Source organism: Tachypleus tridentatus, chromosome 7, assembly GCF_004210375.1.
Source record: "Tachypleus tridentatus isolate NWPU-2018 chromosome 7, ASM421037v1, whole genome shotgun sequence".
Classification (NCBI taxonomy): Eukaryota; Metazoa; Arthropoda; class Merostomata; order Xiphosura; family Limulidae; genus Tachypleus; species Tachypleus tridentatus.
The window spans coordinates 154,739,639-154,756,050 of record NC_134831.1 but is presented as its reverse complement, the minus strand read 5'-3'; the positions used below and the strand labels follow the sequence as shown (position 1 = coordinate 154,756,050).

Sequence of the window (16,412 nt, the reverse complement as noted above, 5' to 3'; positions counted from 1 at the left end):
TGTAATAGAAGGTTTCAATTACATTAGATCCTACAAACGTTATAACATTAACCCTTTCGCAACGGGTTATGGGTCAAGGGTCATGTCATCTCATGTTTGTTGACTTGCATTCAGTTTTATTGAATTACTGTTTTATGAATTTATGTCAATAAGTTTAGAATCAAATTGTATATTATAGTTCAATCTTTAATATTATATATGAGGTACTTTCTCAATTAAAAGTAAATATTAAAAGAACATCTAAATATAGATTTTATTGAGTCACATGGTGTATTGAATGCAGCATTGTTTAAAATTAGATGTTTGTGATGTCAAAATACTAAGTCTATAGTTTCATACGAATTTAGAACTGAAATTATTAATGTTATCAAGCTAGAATGTAAAATAATGACCTCATATCTTTTTATTTTGCTGAGATATGACTTGTGTACTAAACATGGTGGCTTTGTTCACTTTTTTCTATTTTTGGAAATTGTCCCTTATATACACTTAACTTCAATATCTGACATGTGAATAACCAATCAACAGCTTAGAATGTCCCCAGAGTGGTTTTTTTAGCCATTGTAATCTTTGAAAAAGCTACTACATTCTTTTGATCCAAGATTTCAATGAGGTAGGTTATGTCTTTGGTCTGTTTGAAGTTTTGTGCTTTTTTAAATCTAAATACATCTTAGTTTTTAAGCTTAATAAATTATAGTGGAATTTTATGATATTGGAATAGGTATTTATGATTTTTTTGGTTATTCAACTGCATATATAAAAATATTTTGTATGATATCTTCCACATGCCAAATTTGAAAAGGCTTAGCAACATACGTCCAGCAGCAACAAAGTAGAAAGGTTGTAGTGAGAAGAAATAATTGTTTGCTTTACTTCTTGATTTATTTCTAAATAGTAATAATCTGTATACATATATAATGTAAAATAATTGAAATGTGACTGAATGTTACAAAATACTAGTCCACTAAAACACAGCCAAGACAGGGAAGACTAAAGGTCAGTTTTATATTTCTGGATATGTAACATGAGTGCATGTACACTGCATCAATGCAAGCTGTGTATTGTTAACTAGGCATGACTGGAAGGTCAATATAATAAAAAATAATAAACATACATGTAAAAATATTGTATTATAAGACTTAAGCTACTTAGACTAAACATTTGTATCTTCATGTTATAGTATGTAGTCATTCTAGCATGAAAAAAGCATAATATATATATATATATATTTCATTTTTTTTATGATGTTTACAAGGTTCATCAAGTGACAGAACCCACATTGTTAGAGTATAGAAAATAACATAAAATATGAGGTCTTACTGAAAACAACATGAAATATATTTATGAAATTTTAGAGATTACGTAACTAATATTTGAGATTTTTGGGAGTAAGAATAGTTTTTAATCACAAGACTCAGACTATTAATGAAACAAACTTTATTTTTACAACCAGATTTTTAGTAAAAATACTGCATTAAAAAATTCAATTTTTTGTATACAAAATACTTGTAATCTTTACTAAACGTCTACCAAATTTGCGAAGATATATGTGCTGTATCAAAATTTATAGTGCAAATACTTAACGTCTGCAAATGTGTAAAGGAACTCATCTATACCAAGCCCATAGCGAAAGGGTTAATTCAGGTGATAAATATTATTGAATTATGTGATTGTTTTGTTTGTAAAAGAAATTATTATTTCATATATCAATCATGCAAGATAAACTTTTGGTTTAAAATTTGTTTTATTTATAAAAATGTGTATGTGTGTTAATAGAGAATATTGACATACCTTAGTTTAGAACTTGGAAAATGACTGGTTAAATATCATAAATATTTTAACTTTATGTACATAGGTGGATGCCATGTCACAACCTTTTGTGTTTTTATTCAAAATGTAATTAAATACTTTGATATCAGAGTATGTCAGTAAACTTTGCATTGTCACGTATTTCATAATTCAAATTTTAATATTATATATGTTTTCATTTCTTACTTTCAAATGGATTTTTCTTTTTAAAGAGTAGAAAGTACACCATGTCTTCTTTGTTTACACCAGATGGCAGAACAAGTAAGTTATTTTTGAACTACTTGCAGTTTTCAGTCTAAGTATTTGAAGCAATTTTTTTTTGACAATTAGAAACAGTATTCCAGAAGTAGACTTTAGTAGATGTTGCTGTTTTGTTATACACTGAAATATCATGATTGTTTGCATTTTTTGAATATAAGTAAACTTTTCAACTTTAATTTTGATTTCAAATATACATTAAAATTCATTTTGGTTAGAGGTCACTTACATGTAACAAAACACAATGGAAGCTATGAGATCAAATTTGGAAAATATCTGGTTAAATAATTTACATATTTTAAAACTGTGAACATGGGTGGGTGTGAAAATGTGCATTTTACAATCTTTGTTAATTATATTTAAATTCTTAATGCACTTTCTTATCACCAAAAACATTTTCAATTTATATGGTCCTCAGCACCAATTTTCACTCACCAATAGCCTTGATACTCCCACTCATCTGTGCTTACTAATATGCAAAGGGTTATGTAGCAATTCTTCACTAATAAGAGTGTGATGCTACTCCTGTTGTAATTAGCATCCTCTTTAATCTTTGAGCTTTTAACCACTTGATTGACAGTCTTCTTGAATAGACACTTTATTGCTCATGGTTTGATTAACTTCTCCACAAGTTTTACTTTTCTCGTCTTCCATTTTGTGAGTTATGCGTGCACTCTCAATTTCAGATGGTACAGTTACAACTGCGTCTGAGGAATTATAGACCACATCCAGTGAGTTGGAACCACAGTTCTTGGCCTGTGAAGCTACAACTGTGGTCTGTTGGGAGTTGATCAATTTCATGCAACATTCAGTACAAACTAATGAATATCCTATGAAACCTCCTCAGGATTTTGGTGATTTGGAAGTTTTGGAATTAATCATTTCCCTGCTCTTTAATAAGCCTTTCAGTCACATGTTTTAGGGGACTTGCCCCAATCTTTTTCTCCTTTGATGGAATTGATCATTAAGATATATTCTCTCCTTATCTCCCTTTCCTAGGGTTCATCTTCTGCTCTCCTTAGAGACAAACCTTTTAGTTTGTTAAGTTTCTTCCTTTCTTGGATTTTGAAGTTCTTGCATGTCATTTTGGGGAATATTAGTATTTGGGGATCAGTATGCCTCAACTCCCCATTGTACTGAAGATGTTCATACTTTTTGATTATCATCATTCTTATATCCCTTATTTTGACCAACAGTGTTTGGTATCACTTTTATCTTAATGGGAATCAAACTACAATAATTTGATTACCTTTTCCCACATTTGTCTTACTCTGACTGCTATTCTCAAAATGAGATTGGTTGGAGGAACTCACACTTGGAGATCCTTGGTGTTTGATTCATGGATTCTGAAAGTTGTTTCAGTAAGTCTGATCCTTTACTTCCATTCAACTCCCCTTACTTTCTCACAATCATCTTTTCTTCCTTCCTTCTTGAGATCCTGTTTTTTACCCACCTGATTTACTCCAGGGGCCTCCATTTCCACCATTATATGGATGTTTAGCATCTTCTTGCCTCCCCTAAAGATAACTCAGTTATACATAGCCAGTTTCTTCTCCAAGTTGCTGTTATAGTAGATTGGCTTGTCAGTGTAAAGAAATATTTCCTCATACCCACAAAATTTTTGACCAATCTCAGGATGTTTTTAACTCTGTTGTTGGGTCCTACCTACTCCAATGTAATTGTGAATTATGGAATGTATTATGTGCAGTATCTCATCCTCTTCTTCTCTTACTAAACAAGATGTTCTCTCCATCTTTTGGAGACATGAGCATTTCTTGAAGCCCTCATTCCTATTAGTTGCACCCTCATACATTATTGTCATTATATTTTGATAGATCAATAGAACCTTTTTAGAAATCCCTTAAATGCTATGTTACCCTTCTCCCTCCCTTACAGACTGACTTCAACTAATGGATGGATTAATACATTACTACTGTGGGTGTTCCTCATCCTACATGTCATCTTTTATGGATGCTTTTCTTTCCAGTTGGGGGTGTATCTTGACACTTGGGAAGTTTTGTGGCAATAGTCTTCTACAGTGTTCTCTCTTTATGTCAGTCTCTTGGAGCTTCTTACTGATCATTGGTCATTCTTTGACTTCCTGCAGGCTCTTTTGTGCTAGTTTGTCATGGTTCACTCCAATAATTCTATGGTTGTCTTGTACATCACCAGGCAAGGGGCATTTGGTCAACATAGCTCTGTTGTCAAACATTGATTGTCTATGCTGATACTGCTAACATCTCATCACTTTGTTGACATGTTATCATCTATGTGCCCTTAATCTGGTCACAGATCGGTTATTTTGTTCTGACAAAATTCTCCTTGTGGAGTAGTATTCAGATTCTCATGTTTTTTCCAGTTCTGCATGCTCTGTGGCATTTCTCAGATTGGATGCTTTAGTGATTCTTCCCAATACATCATTTGCTCAATTTTTCTCTCCTGTTACTCATCCTTTGGAGGAAGCAGTCAGTGCTTTCAGTCATGATAGGTTGGGTTAGTATCTGTGTGCATATCATCCTATTTGATTCCTCCTACCCAATCCATTTGTCCTTCCTCTCTGGCAGTTTACCAGTGTAATTGGTACTCATACTGCTGTTGCTCTGTTCACAGGAGTTATTGTCTTCCCATCTTACTGTTTCTCACATACCATGCTTTGAGTTTCTGAACATATCTTTTAGGCTTCCTTTGTTGTAGGCTATAGAGTGATGTTATCTGCTGGGTTTTGGATTTTCAAACATACTCGTATTTTCCAGTTGTCAATCTTATCCAAGTTGTTTCATTCTTCAAACTTGTCCTGTCTTTCCCTTGCTGGTTCCATGTTTGGTACCTCAATGTGGTCCTCCATGCTTTTCCCCATCCTTCTTCTGCATCTTCATGTTTCTTGTATAATCTTTCCTCGAAGTTCATGTTCCTGCTCTTGTTGGCATGCAGACATTGTCTTTTTGGTGTGTTTGTGATTGTTGTTTGCTGAGTTAGGATTTATAGTTTCTGTGTTCTCCCCTTTCCTGATTGTTCCTTTATGCCCAAAACTTTGAATTCACAAGGGAATAATTGTACCTCTGCACCCTTTTTCCTTCTCTCTATTTCCCACCTTTATGACCATTCCTTTCCTGCTCATCTCCCTTGCCTAGTTGGGGCCATTGATGTTTTGTGGTTCCAGAGTCCATCTGTTTTTTCTATAGAATCCTCACGTCTCTCATGACTTTTTGGGTTGAATTTGTTAATTCATTTGGTCAGTAGACTTTTTCCTGATGTTTTTCACCATTTCTTTCTATAAAACTTTTACCTTATTGTATCCCTGGCTACACATTTCCATCTTCTTTTGGAGGACATCATCATTACACTAGCAGTTTAATTGTGGGTAATAAGTACTACTTTTTTTTTTGGAAGGGCCCTTGTTGCATGTTTGCCACTGTGATAAGTTTTGCCCGAGTCTTAAATCTGCACTGTATTACCTCTAATCATAAGCCACTGTGTTGTTGAGGCTCCCTTCCTTGGGCTTGATGTACAATTACAGATGGCAACAAGTGTTGGTTTATTGATTCCATCAACATGTTATCTAAGCTTTCAAAATATAATATCATAACATATATCCAGGCCATATTACACTCACTATTGATATGGAGTGTTCTATAGGACTGCTTGCAGGTATGTTCTTCCTAGACCATACACCCATGGATTGACATGAGTAAAGCAAACAGGAATCACTGCCCATCACTGACGATTCATGTTATTTGAAGTTCTTTCTAGTGTGGACCCACTGTACAATTACAGATGCCTCCAGTGTTGGATGATGTACACCATCTCATTTTGCAGTTTGTCACTCCAGCTGAAACACCCTCCTTCCTATCATCCACTGGATGTCAGTTTCCAGTTGATCTGGTGTCTATTCTAACTGGACAAGACCCATAATTTCCTGCAAGTGTAAGGTTAGTTACTTTCCTTCTACTGTGGAGTGGAGAAAGAAATCTCAATGCCATCAGGTTTTTGACTAAGAATAAAGACCTGCTTGGTCCTTCCAGGTTTTTGACTTAGAATGATGACCTACTTGGTCCCTCCAGGTTTTTGACTAAGAATGAAGACCTACTTGGTCCCTTCAGTTTCTTACTATCTACTGGATGTACTTTTCTAGTGGATCTGGTGTTTGTTGTGTTGGAGGTGCATACCCTCTTTATGGTCCATTGTGTCCGAGCCACTCTACTTTAATGGGTCCTGTTTTCTGTAACTTTTATTCAGGTTCCCCACTTCATTTCCACCTTATTAACAACACTTTACTAGCAGGTAAAGAGTGTTTTATATAACTGGCTCAGAGGTGGTGCAGCCTCCACGAGTGTGTTAATCCTATTCTATTCTCACACCCTATGGTTTTCCTTCAGGCAATTTCTCAAAGGTAGGCATCTTCTCACTTGTCCCTTCACCTGCTTAATGTGGGATTCTAGCTTTCTGTGAACGATGGTAAGATATATCAGAAGTTAACATTTGTTTAAACTAAAAATGTATTTATAATTGATACTTACCACCACCCATGTTTCCCACATATCCATTCTACTTCTGATTGGGTTGGTGTGATATGTCCAATCTCAAAGTGGTTAATTAGGAGCTTAGTCCCAGGGATTGATCTCATAACCTTTTTGTGTTTATTATAGTTTTCATGCTATTACTTTTAATACAGGTATCTTCACAAACATTTGCAGATTATAAGTAAACCTTTAAAGGCTTTTATCACACAAAGTGTAGAATTTGTTTATTAAGTGTTAAGGTTTCTTAAGTAATTATTTGCTCTTGCATTTTTCTTTTCAATTGTTGACTGTCTAATATACAAAATAATTTGATTTTTAAGATAAAAAAAATACTTTTTTCATCAGAAAATTTTCAAATTTCAAAGCAAAAATTTTTATAATCTACAGCTAATTATCAAGTTTTTAGAAAATGTCTTTATATATTATTATCTCTTGTTTTCACCAGTGTACAGATTTGATTGAATTGCCTTGTAACCTTTGTAGAAAAGTAGTAAACAGATTTAAATTGTGCTTTTTTGTTTTATAATAACAAATTATAACACAAAACTACAAATGTTTAGCCTAAATAGCATAAATCTTAACATTATACATATATTACAATTTATTATTTTTATTTTATTGACATTTCAACAGCATCTGAGTAACATTACAAAAGTTGAATGATGTGGTATATCCGATAATATAAATCTAACCTTTACAAAGTGACCTCTCTTGGCTGTGGCCAGTATTTTGTGAAATACAGTCACATTTTAAAACAGAAAAAAGAAAGCACAAAAACGAATCGTCTCTTCTAGTTATGAAATTTGTATTTATTTGCTGCTTTCTGTAACCTGCTTAGCCTTATTAACTTTTGCACATGGAAAATATATAAGATATTGTAGGTTTTATATATGCATTTTGAAATGACAAAAAAAGTATAAATGACTATATCAGTATCATAAAATTTCACGATAATTAATCAGGCGTTGTAACTGAGCTGTATGTGGATCTAAAATATTTTTGAACTCCATAATGTCTTACCTTATCGCTTGGAATCTACCATGGAAAGAAATGCTTTCTCATGTAAATACTTTGCAAAGGCTCAGAAAACCTCATGCATGAGCATCATGAGCTTTCAATTGATTATTCAAATGTATAAGAAAGTGTAAGTAAGCATTTCCAAAATTTGAAAGAAATGGGTGGAACCCAGGTGTTTCGTTCAGCAAATGTAGCAATATCTCAGCAAATAGAAGAGATCGAATGTAATTATTTTATATTCTTGCTTTTCAATATTGATAATTTAATAATTGATTTATAGACTGTAGACTTTGTATTTGGACATTAGAAACATCTAATCTGAACCATTGCTGCATTTGACATACCATGCGACACATGAAAGTCAAATTTAGGATTTTTTGAATACTTTTAAATTAAATAATGTTTAATTTTATAAGAGTTCATAGTTGTAATCTTGAAAATATAGTATTTGCATTTTGATTAAACTCATTTCTGTACTTCTTTGATCACTGTTTTCCCATTTTAAATCACTGATTTTTATTAATCTTATGTCGCTGAAGTTTTTTATATCCATTTAGGGAAGATAAGTTTTAAATTACGTATGTGCATATGTGTTCAGTTGAATATAAAACATATTATTTTGGCTTTTTTTTTCCTCAAACACCACACTAAACTTATTCAAAATGAGTAACAAATATGTAACAAAGAATAAACATGTGATCTGACATACGACTACAACAAACAAAATGTAAAATTGATCTCAAAAGGGCTTGGCATGGCTAGGTGAGTTAAGGCTTTTAAGTTGTAATCTGAGGGTTGCGGGTTCGAAACCCCCTTCGCACCAAACATGCTCACCTTTTCAGCCATGGGGTCATAATAATGTGATGGTCAATCTTGCTATTCATTGGTAAAAGAGTTGCCCAAGAGTTGGCAGTGGGTAGTGATGACCAGCTGCATTCCCTCTAGTCTTACATTGCTAAATTATGAACATCTAGTGCAAATAGCCGTTGTGTAGCTTTGTGCGAAATTCAAAAACAATGTTCTCAAAAGACCCTCTTGAAGGCAAATTTTTTATCATTGCAGATTTATTAATGATTGGCTTCCATCAGTGTCACAGTTTAATGTAACAGAAGACAAGCAGCAATAAAGCAGGCTCATCAAAACAGAATAAGTTTCTTCTAAGACAGTACAACACAGATTAATGCAATACAAACAGACTTAGTGACATGTTTACTTTTTTAGGTCTTTATGACACGTATGTTCTTCATTCAGTGGCCTGCTGTGCACAAGTTTTTAATAGAATAAGATAAAAAATAAAGCAAAAAATATATACAACCTCAAAACATTTAGGGTAAGTTACCAGTTATTGACAGCATTATAACTACCACTATAGCACTAAATTATTAATAGTAACTATATGAAATAGTGCTATATACAGTGGTAATAAATACTGAATATGTACTTTATTCATGATTTCAGCTAAATATAAGACATATAATGCACCAACATCATCATCCGAGTAGGAAGATTTACTGTGTTAATCATCCAATGTTAACACTCCTACGAAAAGTGGGGCCTAATAGGCCCCAGAGCAACTTGAAAGGTTATTAATATTAGGCTAATAATTTTGTATTTAAATGAAATTGCCATTTAAATCCATTAATGAATGGATTAACGAGATTCCCATTGTCCCTATCTACTATCTAGCGAAACCACAGCCAGGGGAACGGGCTTGGAGAAATCAGGACTAGAAATGTCTTTTTGTAGGAGTGTTAAAGACTTGGTGAAATATTGACATAGAAATTCAAATGGAAACATCAAACTCAAGTAGTGATGAACAGTAGTGGAACAATAGCAAAATTTTGGGATCCTTTCATGTGCAGTTTCCAACTAATGTGTATGCTAGGAAAACACTGGAATTTTTATGGTTGAAGGTGAAGGACTTAAACGTTTTGCAACATGACAAATTAAGGAGGTCCAATGAAGTATAAGACTACTTTTTCAGTTTTTGCAAAATTCCTATATGATCTCACTCCACAGTAGATACAGCTTGCAGTAATGTTATAGTGGAGTCATAATAGGGAATTTTAGCTTGACTAAACTATCAGTAGATTTCTAACCTTGTATGCTTACTTTTTTGTGATATTTATTTGTAGGTTTCAATTCTCAGTGTTTAATTATCTTTTTCTTTTGAGCTTTTTCGATGCACAGGAATGGGCAAATATATGCCTAGAGTATGACACAATCCCTACATATACAATTTAATAGTAGAAAAGCAATTTTTTCAAATAAAAAAATGCTTTAAATAAGGCATTGCATCTTTTAATGTAATTATTTATTGAATCAGGAGGCTTTGTAACTGAGGTTTCATGTGAATGTATTTAACACTTGTCAAGTACAAAAGCAGCTATGTGGGATATCATCTCATCTGTTATATATTTATAACTATGTAAATCAACTTTCAGTGAAAAATAATTAGCTTTTAAATTGGTCATTGAATTCTGTAGCACTTCATAAAATACACATGTTTAGATTTTAGTGTAAGATAGCAAAACAGTTTTTCTGTAAGTTTGGGAACCAATAATATGAATGAGTTCAAACATTTGAATTTTTGTCTAACAATTTTAAAATCACTTATTTTGCTTAATATCAATGTTTGGGTAGTAGTAACTATTAAAAGAAAGGTTTTTGAGTGTTCTTTCAAGAATAAGTCTACTTTCTAAGATGGTTCGGGCCCAGATATTCTGTCACAGTTTTGAGAAAACTCCTGTGTGACCCCTGTTATGAACTATTATTTTGATTCATGATGATTACTGCATTTTTCATATGAAAATTGATATAGTACCTACAACTATAACAACTGGCTGCCTGTCATTTGGAATGTACGAGATAAAATTGTGACTTACTAATACTTTATTCATAATCAAGAGGAAATAAGTTGAAGTCCAAATACTGTGTAAATTGACTTTAAGGACTTGCTAATTCATCAGTAAAAAGCCCTTCATCCATTCACCTAGAAGTTTGAAATGTATACATATAGAGTGTTTAGTAAGATTTCACCTTAATAATAATATAAAAAGAAAATTAACTCTTTCCAAAAAAAAAGTATTTAAGCATTCTAAACTTTTCTTAAAGTAATTAATTAACTAATTCAGAAGTTCTTTATGTAAAAGATTCAACAGGCTCCTGGAGATGATTCCTGGCGAGCCAAACGGTTAAGAAATGAATTGAAATCTCTCAAGTCTGATCCTCCGGAAGGGATAGAAGCAACTCCTCTTGACCGAATGTGCTGTCACTGGCAAGCTTCTATCTCGGGTCCATCTGAGAGTCCTTATGAGGGTGGCTCTTTTTTCTTATATTTACAAATACCAACCAGGTAATAAAGATTTTGTGTTTATGTGTGTGTGTATATATATATATATATATATACTATATAAAGTCTTCTCAGTATTTGATATATGTATATTCATACATTATTAAATAACATTTTTTTAACATAAAGAGAATTGAAAATATAACATTTAATGGCTGACATGACACTTCATACATTTGCCTTTATTCTGGATCAAATATTTGTGTTATAAAATTCCATTTCTAAAGTTTATAATTCTTTGTTCTTGCCACATGGTGTAAACTTTACTTGTAATTTAGTTTATTATTAGTTATCAGATTTTACAATTGCAGCTAGATGTATTTTTTTTCTAATAAATAAATATATATATATATATATTCTCCCATGTAGTATGTTTTTTATTTAGTTTTTGGAGCAGTAGTAATTGTATATGTTTTTTAGATATTTTAAGCATTAACAACTGATATGCTACATTGTTGGAGGCTTTTGATCAATTTTTTTTCCTGGGGAAACTAAATACATTGTTGTTTCAGTTTTCTGAAAAAATATTTTTTTCTAATCTGTTGAAAACTGCAAATTAGGTTTTATATTTAAGATTGTTATAAATATTTATAGTTATCCAATGGAGCCTCCTGTAGTTCGATTTGTCACAAAGGTTTTTCACCCTAATGTGAGTCGCCATGGAGATATTGGATTAGATTCAATTACACACAACTGGAGTCTTGCTCTAACAATTTCAAAGGTGGGTTCTCTTCAATCCAAACTTGGAGCACATTGTTCTGTATTACTTATTAGTTATTGTAACTGAGGAATAAATAGTTAATGCTTTTATAGGAAACATTATGCAAGATAGAGCAGTAGCTCAGCATCAAAGAGAAAAGATGAGCCAATTTGTTACCATAATGAATATATCTTTGTTAGTACTGTGATTCTGTATTTATTAATCTAGTTTGATTTATATGATTATCATTTTAAAACTTTAAATAATGTTTAGATATGGCAGTAATTTTTGTATCTCGGAACACTGACTTATTTCAATCAAGTGATAATTATGTAAACATAATAAATTCAGTATTTCAGTTACCTGTTGGTTTGAAAAGAAATATTTTTTTTAAAGTGACAAATTGTGTTGTGTAATGACTCTTGTAAACAGCACATAAGCAGTGTAAGCTTTAAGACCTCCACTGTTAGATTTTTGTACTAAAACATGTTTGTGCACAACTTAAAGTATATTTAATATGATGGTCATATTTAATGAATGTGATTCAGTTATTACTGTGGATGCTTAAGACTAGCTAAACTAACATCTCTCTGTAGTTCCTACATATTATTATATTTGTTTTAATATATACTGTTTCAATCATCATCATCATCATAATTTGCTAGATAGGAGAGGGGGTTTCATATGTTTTTAATAGTAGATGAAAATTGTAGTGCCAATCTGGTTTTGTTAAACTAGTCGCACATCTATTTTACATTATATATGATCAATATAAAAATACCTTGAGGCATATAAAACTACATTACGAATTAAAACATTATTTAAGCTTTTAAAAACAAATTACTAGAAACTAGTCCTTTTTTCACAACTTTGTTTTATTTCAGGTTCTAATTAGCATTCAGTCTCTTTTAACTGATCCTTATTGTCATGTATGTATGGAACCAGAGGTTGGGAAGTTATATACTGAGGATAGGAAAATGTTTGAGAGAACTGCACGCCTTTGGACAGTAAAGTATGCAATGCATAACAGGTTGGCACCTTCTGGGGAGGCTGATGCTTATGCTCGAGCACTAGAAAGTGGGTGAAATGTCTCAAACAAGCCATCAAACAACTGTTACTTACTAGTCATAGAATGAAAGGTCTCTTTATTCTTAGAGCAACTAACCAGGGCTGAGATGACAGGTAGACCCACAGCAGAATGAAAAACTGTAGGAGTTTGTTTGAGAGTAAAGGAGAACAAATGCAGGGATTGTGCCTTCTGGAAGGTACTGCGTGTATCTGAACCTACAGTCTTGTCTTTAGAAATTCAAAGCTACACATAATCATGTCAAGAACACATACCTCTTTTAATTCTGTTGTTCTAATTTATAACAAAGTTTTTTATTATACCATCATTACTGTCTTGGTTATTCATATATTGGTTAAAAGTTGTAAGAATTTTCTGTTTATTTTACCATTTGGTGAAACTGAAATCATTGACTGATGTCAACCATCCCTTGTGGCTAAGAAATTATAGTTACTCTCTTCAGCTGTCCTCAGAAGAAAGATACAATGTACTTGCAGTTGATCAATGAAGAAATGTAAGAAAAAAATTAACTCAAGTTGTTTTCCAAAAAGTTTTGTAAATAATTTTTAAGTTATAGGAATGTTCAGACTTTGGAAGTGTTGTGCATTTTTTAGATAATCTTTGCTTGAGCTGATGTTTTTATTATGTTTGATTAATTTGATGTCAAATTACATGTAGATGTATAAACTGTAAGATTACTTTGATCTGTTTGACTTGTATATACTTTTATATAAAAGGTCCTTGCACAAGATAACATTCAAACCTCTTGTAAGACTTTATAGTAATACATAATCAGATCGACATTTCTTTCATCTTTGTTCTTGTGCTTGATAGAAATGTTTTGATCACAAAATTTTTAGACCGTTTATGACAATACTGCCACAAGAGTTAAAATTCAGAGTTGAATTAAAAAGTAATTTGAAAGAAAGGCAGTAGAATGAAAAAAAAAACATTTTCTTTGAATCCATAAATTTTCAAAAATTTTCTCTAGAATTACAAAAACTAACAGTTCTAGGCCTGATATATCTTTTTAAGTGGAACATTTATATTTTACCTTCATTGTATATTTATTATTTGAGTAAAATAAATTAGAAATACACAATGAAGAGAAACCTGCTTGAAATAAATATTTATCTTAGGATGGCTAATATGGGTATTAACACTTTTACTAATAAAGCAGAGAACAATGCTGCTTTATTAGTAAAAGTGTTAATACCCATACCAGCTGTCCTTAGATACATCAAGTTAGAAATACTTGTTTTCTACTCTGTTTGCCTTGTGAACATTTGTGTTTATGGAAGAGTTAATTGATTGGGTGTTTAGCAAGGAAATCTTGCAGAAATATCCATGTGGTATGGAGAAAAAGGAAACTGTGTTGTTGATTAATGTATTTGTGAAACATTTCTGCTTAAGATGCTATAAATCTAAATTGATTATTAAAAGAGTTTTGTTTTCTAAACATCTATTTTTATCCTCTGGATATTTGCATATTTAAATTTAAATGAAAACGTGTAAAATATTAAGTTCAATACATTTTATAAACTTGCGTTGTCCAGACAATAATGGAGGACATTTGGTATTCTCTTTTAGGTCATGTTATATTTATAAATGAATCATGGGTAATATTAATTGTTGAATGGCAAAATTACTTGTGATCTTTCTGTGAACCAATGTAGATTTTTTTTTCTTTAATTTAAACTGGCCATGACAGATATGTGAGAATATTTAGGAATAATTTTTATTTCTCCTATTTCTTTATTACCTGATTTTAATTTTAAAAAGTACAATACAAACCTAGAAATAGCTACTTCATTTTTGTAGACATGATATTTAAATTTTTTGAACTGAAGTCAGAGTCTGAGTTCAACCATCTTGAGTGATTCACAGAGTTATAGATAATGTGTTACATTTATGCACATGAATTTGCAATTAGTATCTTTTTGGCAAGATGCTTTTAAAATTGAAAGTGCACTCTAAGCTCTTACATGGGTGATTTGTTGAACATGTGTTCATAATTAGTGTTGTTGTCAAGTATGTGTTTAATTGACAACATTGGTGATATTGTTGAATGTATGACTATAATAATAAATATCAAAGATCTGAAGTAAACTATTAATATTTTTACTTGAGATGCTGTATGTGAGATAAAGTTGATAGTGGTAACATGTTTCCACTAACTCTTTAAACTTAAATGGCTAGGTGTGTAATCACTTCATTGTTTCACTATTTAATTTTGCATGTTAATCCATTTGGTGTATAGTCCACAAGCATGAAAAAAATTAAAAATAAAAATTACAGGTATCCTTAACATAAAAGCATAAGACTACATTGTTTACAGTTGAGAATAAATACACCTTACATTCATTAACTATTTACTAGATGGTTATTAATCTCTTGGCAAAAGGAGAAGATCATTCATTTAATGGCAGTAATGATAGAAAGCACATTGCTCTGTTCTCATAAAGTAAGTTCTCTCATATTTTTGTGGAAAAAAAATAAATCATCCATGCATTATAATGTTTCAGTATTATGTGATGTCACTAAGTTTTGTACAAAAATGAAGTAAATAATCTTTGGTCTGGAATGGTTAGCAGAAAAGAGACTTTTAAAAAAATATTTTCAGGCACAAAAACCGTGCAGGTACTTAATGATGTTATAAGGTCTTAATTTGAACAAATGAAAGACAATAGTTTGGGTTCACACATCACACAGACAATAGTTTGGGTTCACACAGACAAAAGTTTGGGTTCACACATACATTATTGGCTTAACTTCTTACTGTAGCCCTATTTAAATGTAAGTGTCTGTCCCAATTGGTGAATTCTGGTATTGAACAAAAACTTACTAAACAGTGTATTGTGAGAAACTAAAAATATACATGAAACACTGTGTATATTACATGCTTTTATTTTGAGCCACAATTGACTAATTAAAAGAAACATAGAAGAAATACATCTACAGTTAATTTGTTTTTATAATAATATTTATGCCTGTAGAATCCTCAATATTTCACCAACTTTAAGCATTTAAACCATAAATGTCATTCCTAAATATTTAGTTTTATAAATCAAACACATTACATATTGTTTCAGTGACAGTCAGTCATTGTTTAGCATTTGGTAATCATAGAATTTAAGTGTTGTTTAACTATTTCACATTTAAACTTGTCTTGGTAAAAACATCTAATTTGCTTGTTACTGCACAGTCCTCTTTATACAATATAAAACCAAACATTTTTATAGTTCTTGTACTAGATTGTATATCAGCCTTTCTACTAGGAAAATCCACTGCTGACCACAGTGATTGATTACTAATTATTTTATTAGTACCACTTACAATGAAATAGCATTGCCTGGTACATGTTAACTCCTCAAACCTTGGTAAACTGCTAAATATATATGTATTTAGAGGAAAAAAGAAGCCATACACTTTGATAAAATATAGAACTCAGCAATATAATTTATGACAATGTTTTCAAGAGTTTCATGAAATACATTTTTTTAGCATAATATTTTCGTTTGTAATTTTTTGTTTAGACATTTTAACCAATAGATCTTAAAGAAACTGAGAAGTAAAAGAATAGCATCACCTTCAGTCAAACTATTTTGTCTTGAAAAGCTAGGAGCTTGCAAACTTACATTACACTAGATTAAGGAAACATAAAAATCATACAAACATAAACTGCACTGT

At 31.6% G+C, this 16,412-nt stretch overlaps 1 protein-coding gene across 2 annotated transcripts in view; it reads left to right on the top strand.

Annotated features, from left to right (window-relative positions):
* LOC143256957 (uncharacterized) overlaps positions 1 to 15,037 on the top strand; it is a 42,624-nt gene extending 27,587 nt beyond the window's left edge. For both annotated transcript variants that reach the window (XM_076514881.1, XM_076514882.1), the window contains exons 5-8: positions 2,022 to 2,070; positions 10,757 to 10,959; positions 11,551 to 11,677; positions 12,541 to 15,037. In XM_076514881.1, the coding sequence (XP_076370996.1) occupies positions 2,022 to 2,070; positions 10,757 to 10,959; positions 11,551 to 11,677; positions 12,541 to 12,741 (580 nt within the window). In that variant the 3' untranslated portion in view covers positions 12,742 to 15,037. The remainder of the gene's footprint in view (positions 1 to 2,021; positions 2,071 to 10,756; positions 10,960 to 11,550; positions 11,678 to 12,540) is intronic.
* The last annotated feature ends 1,375 nt before the right edge of the window (positions 15,038 to 16,412 follow it).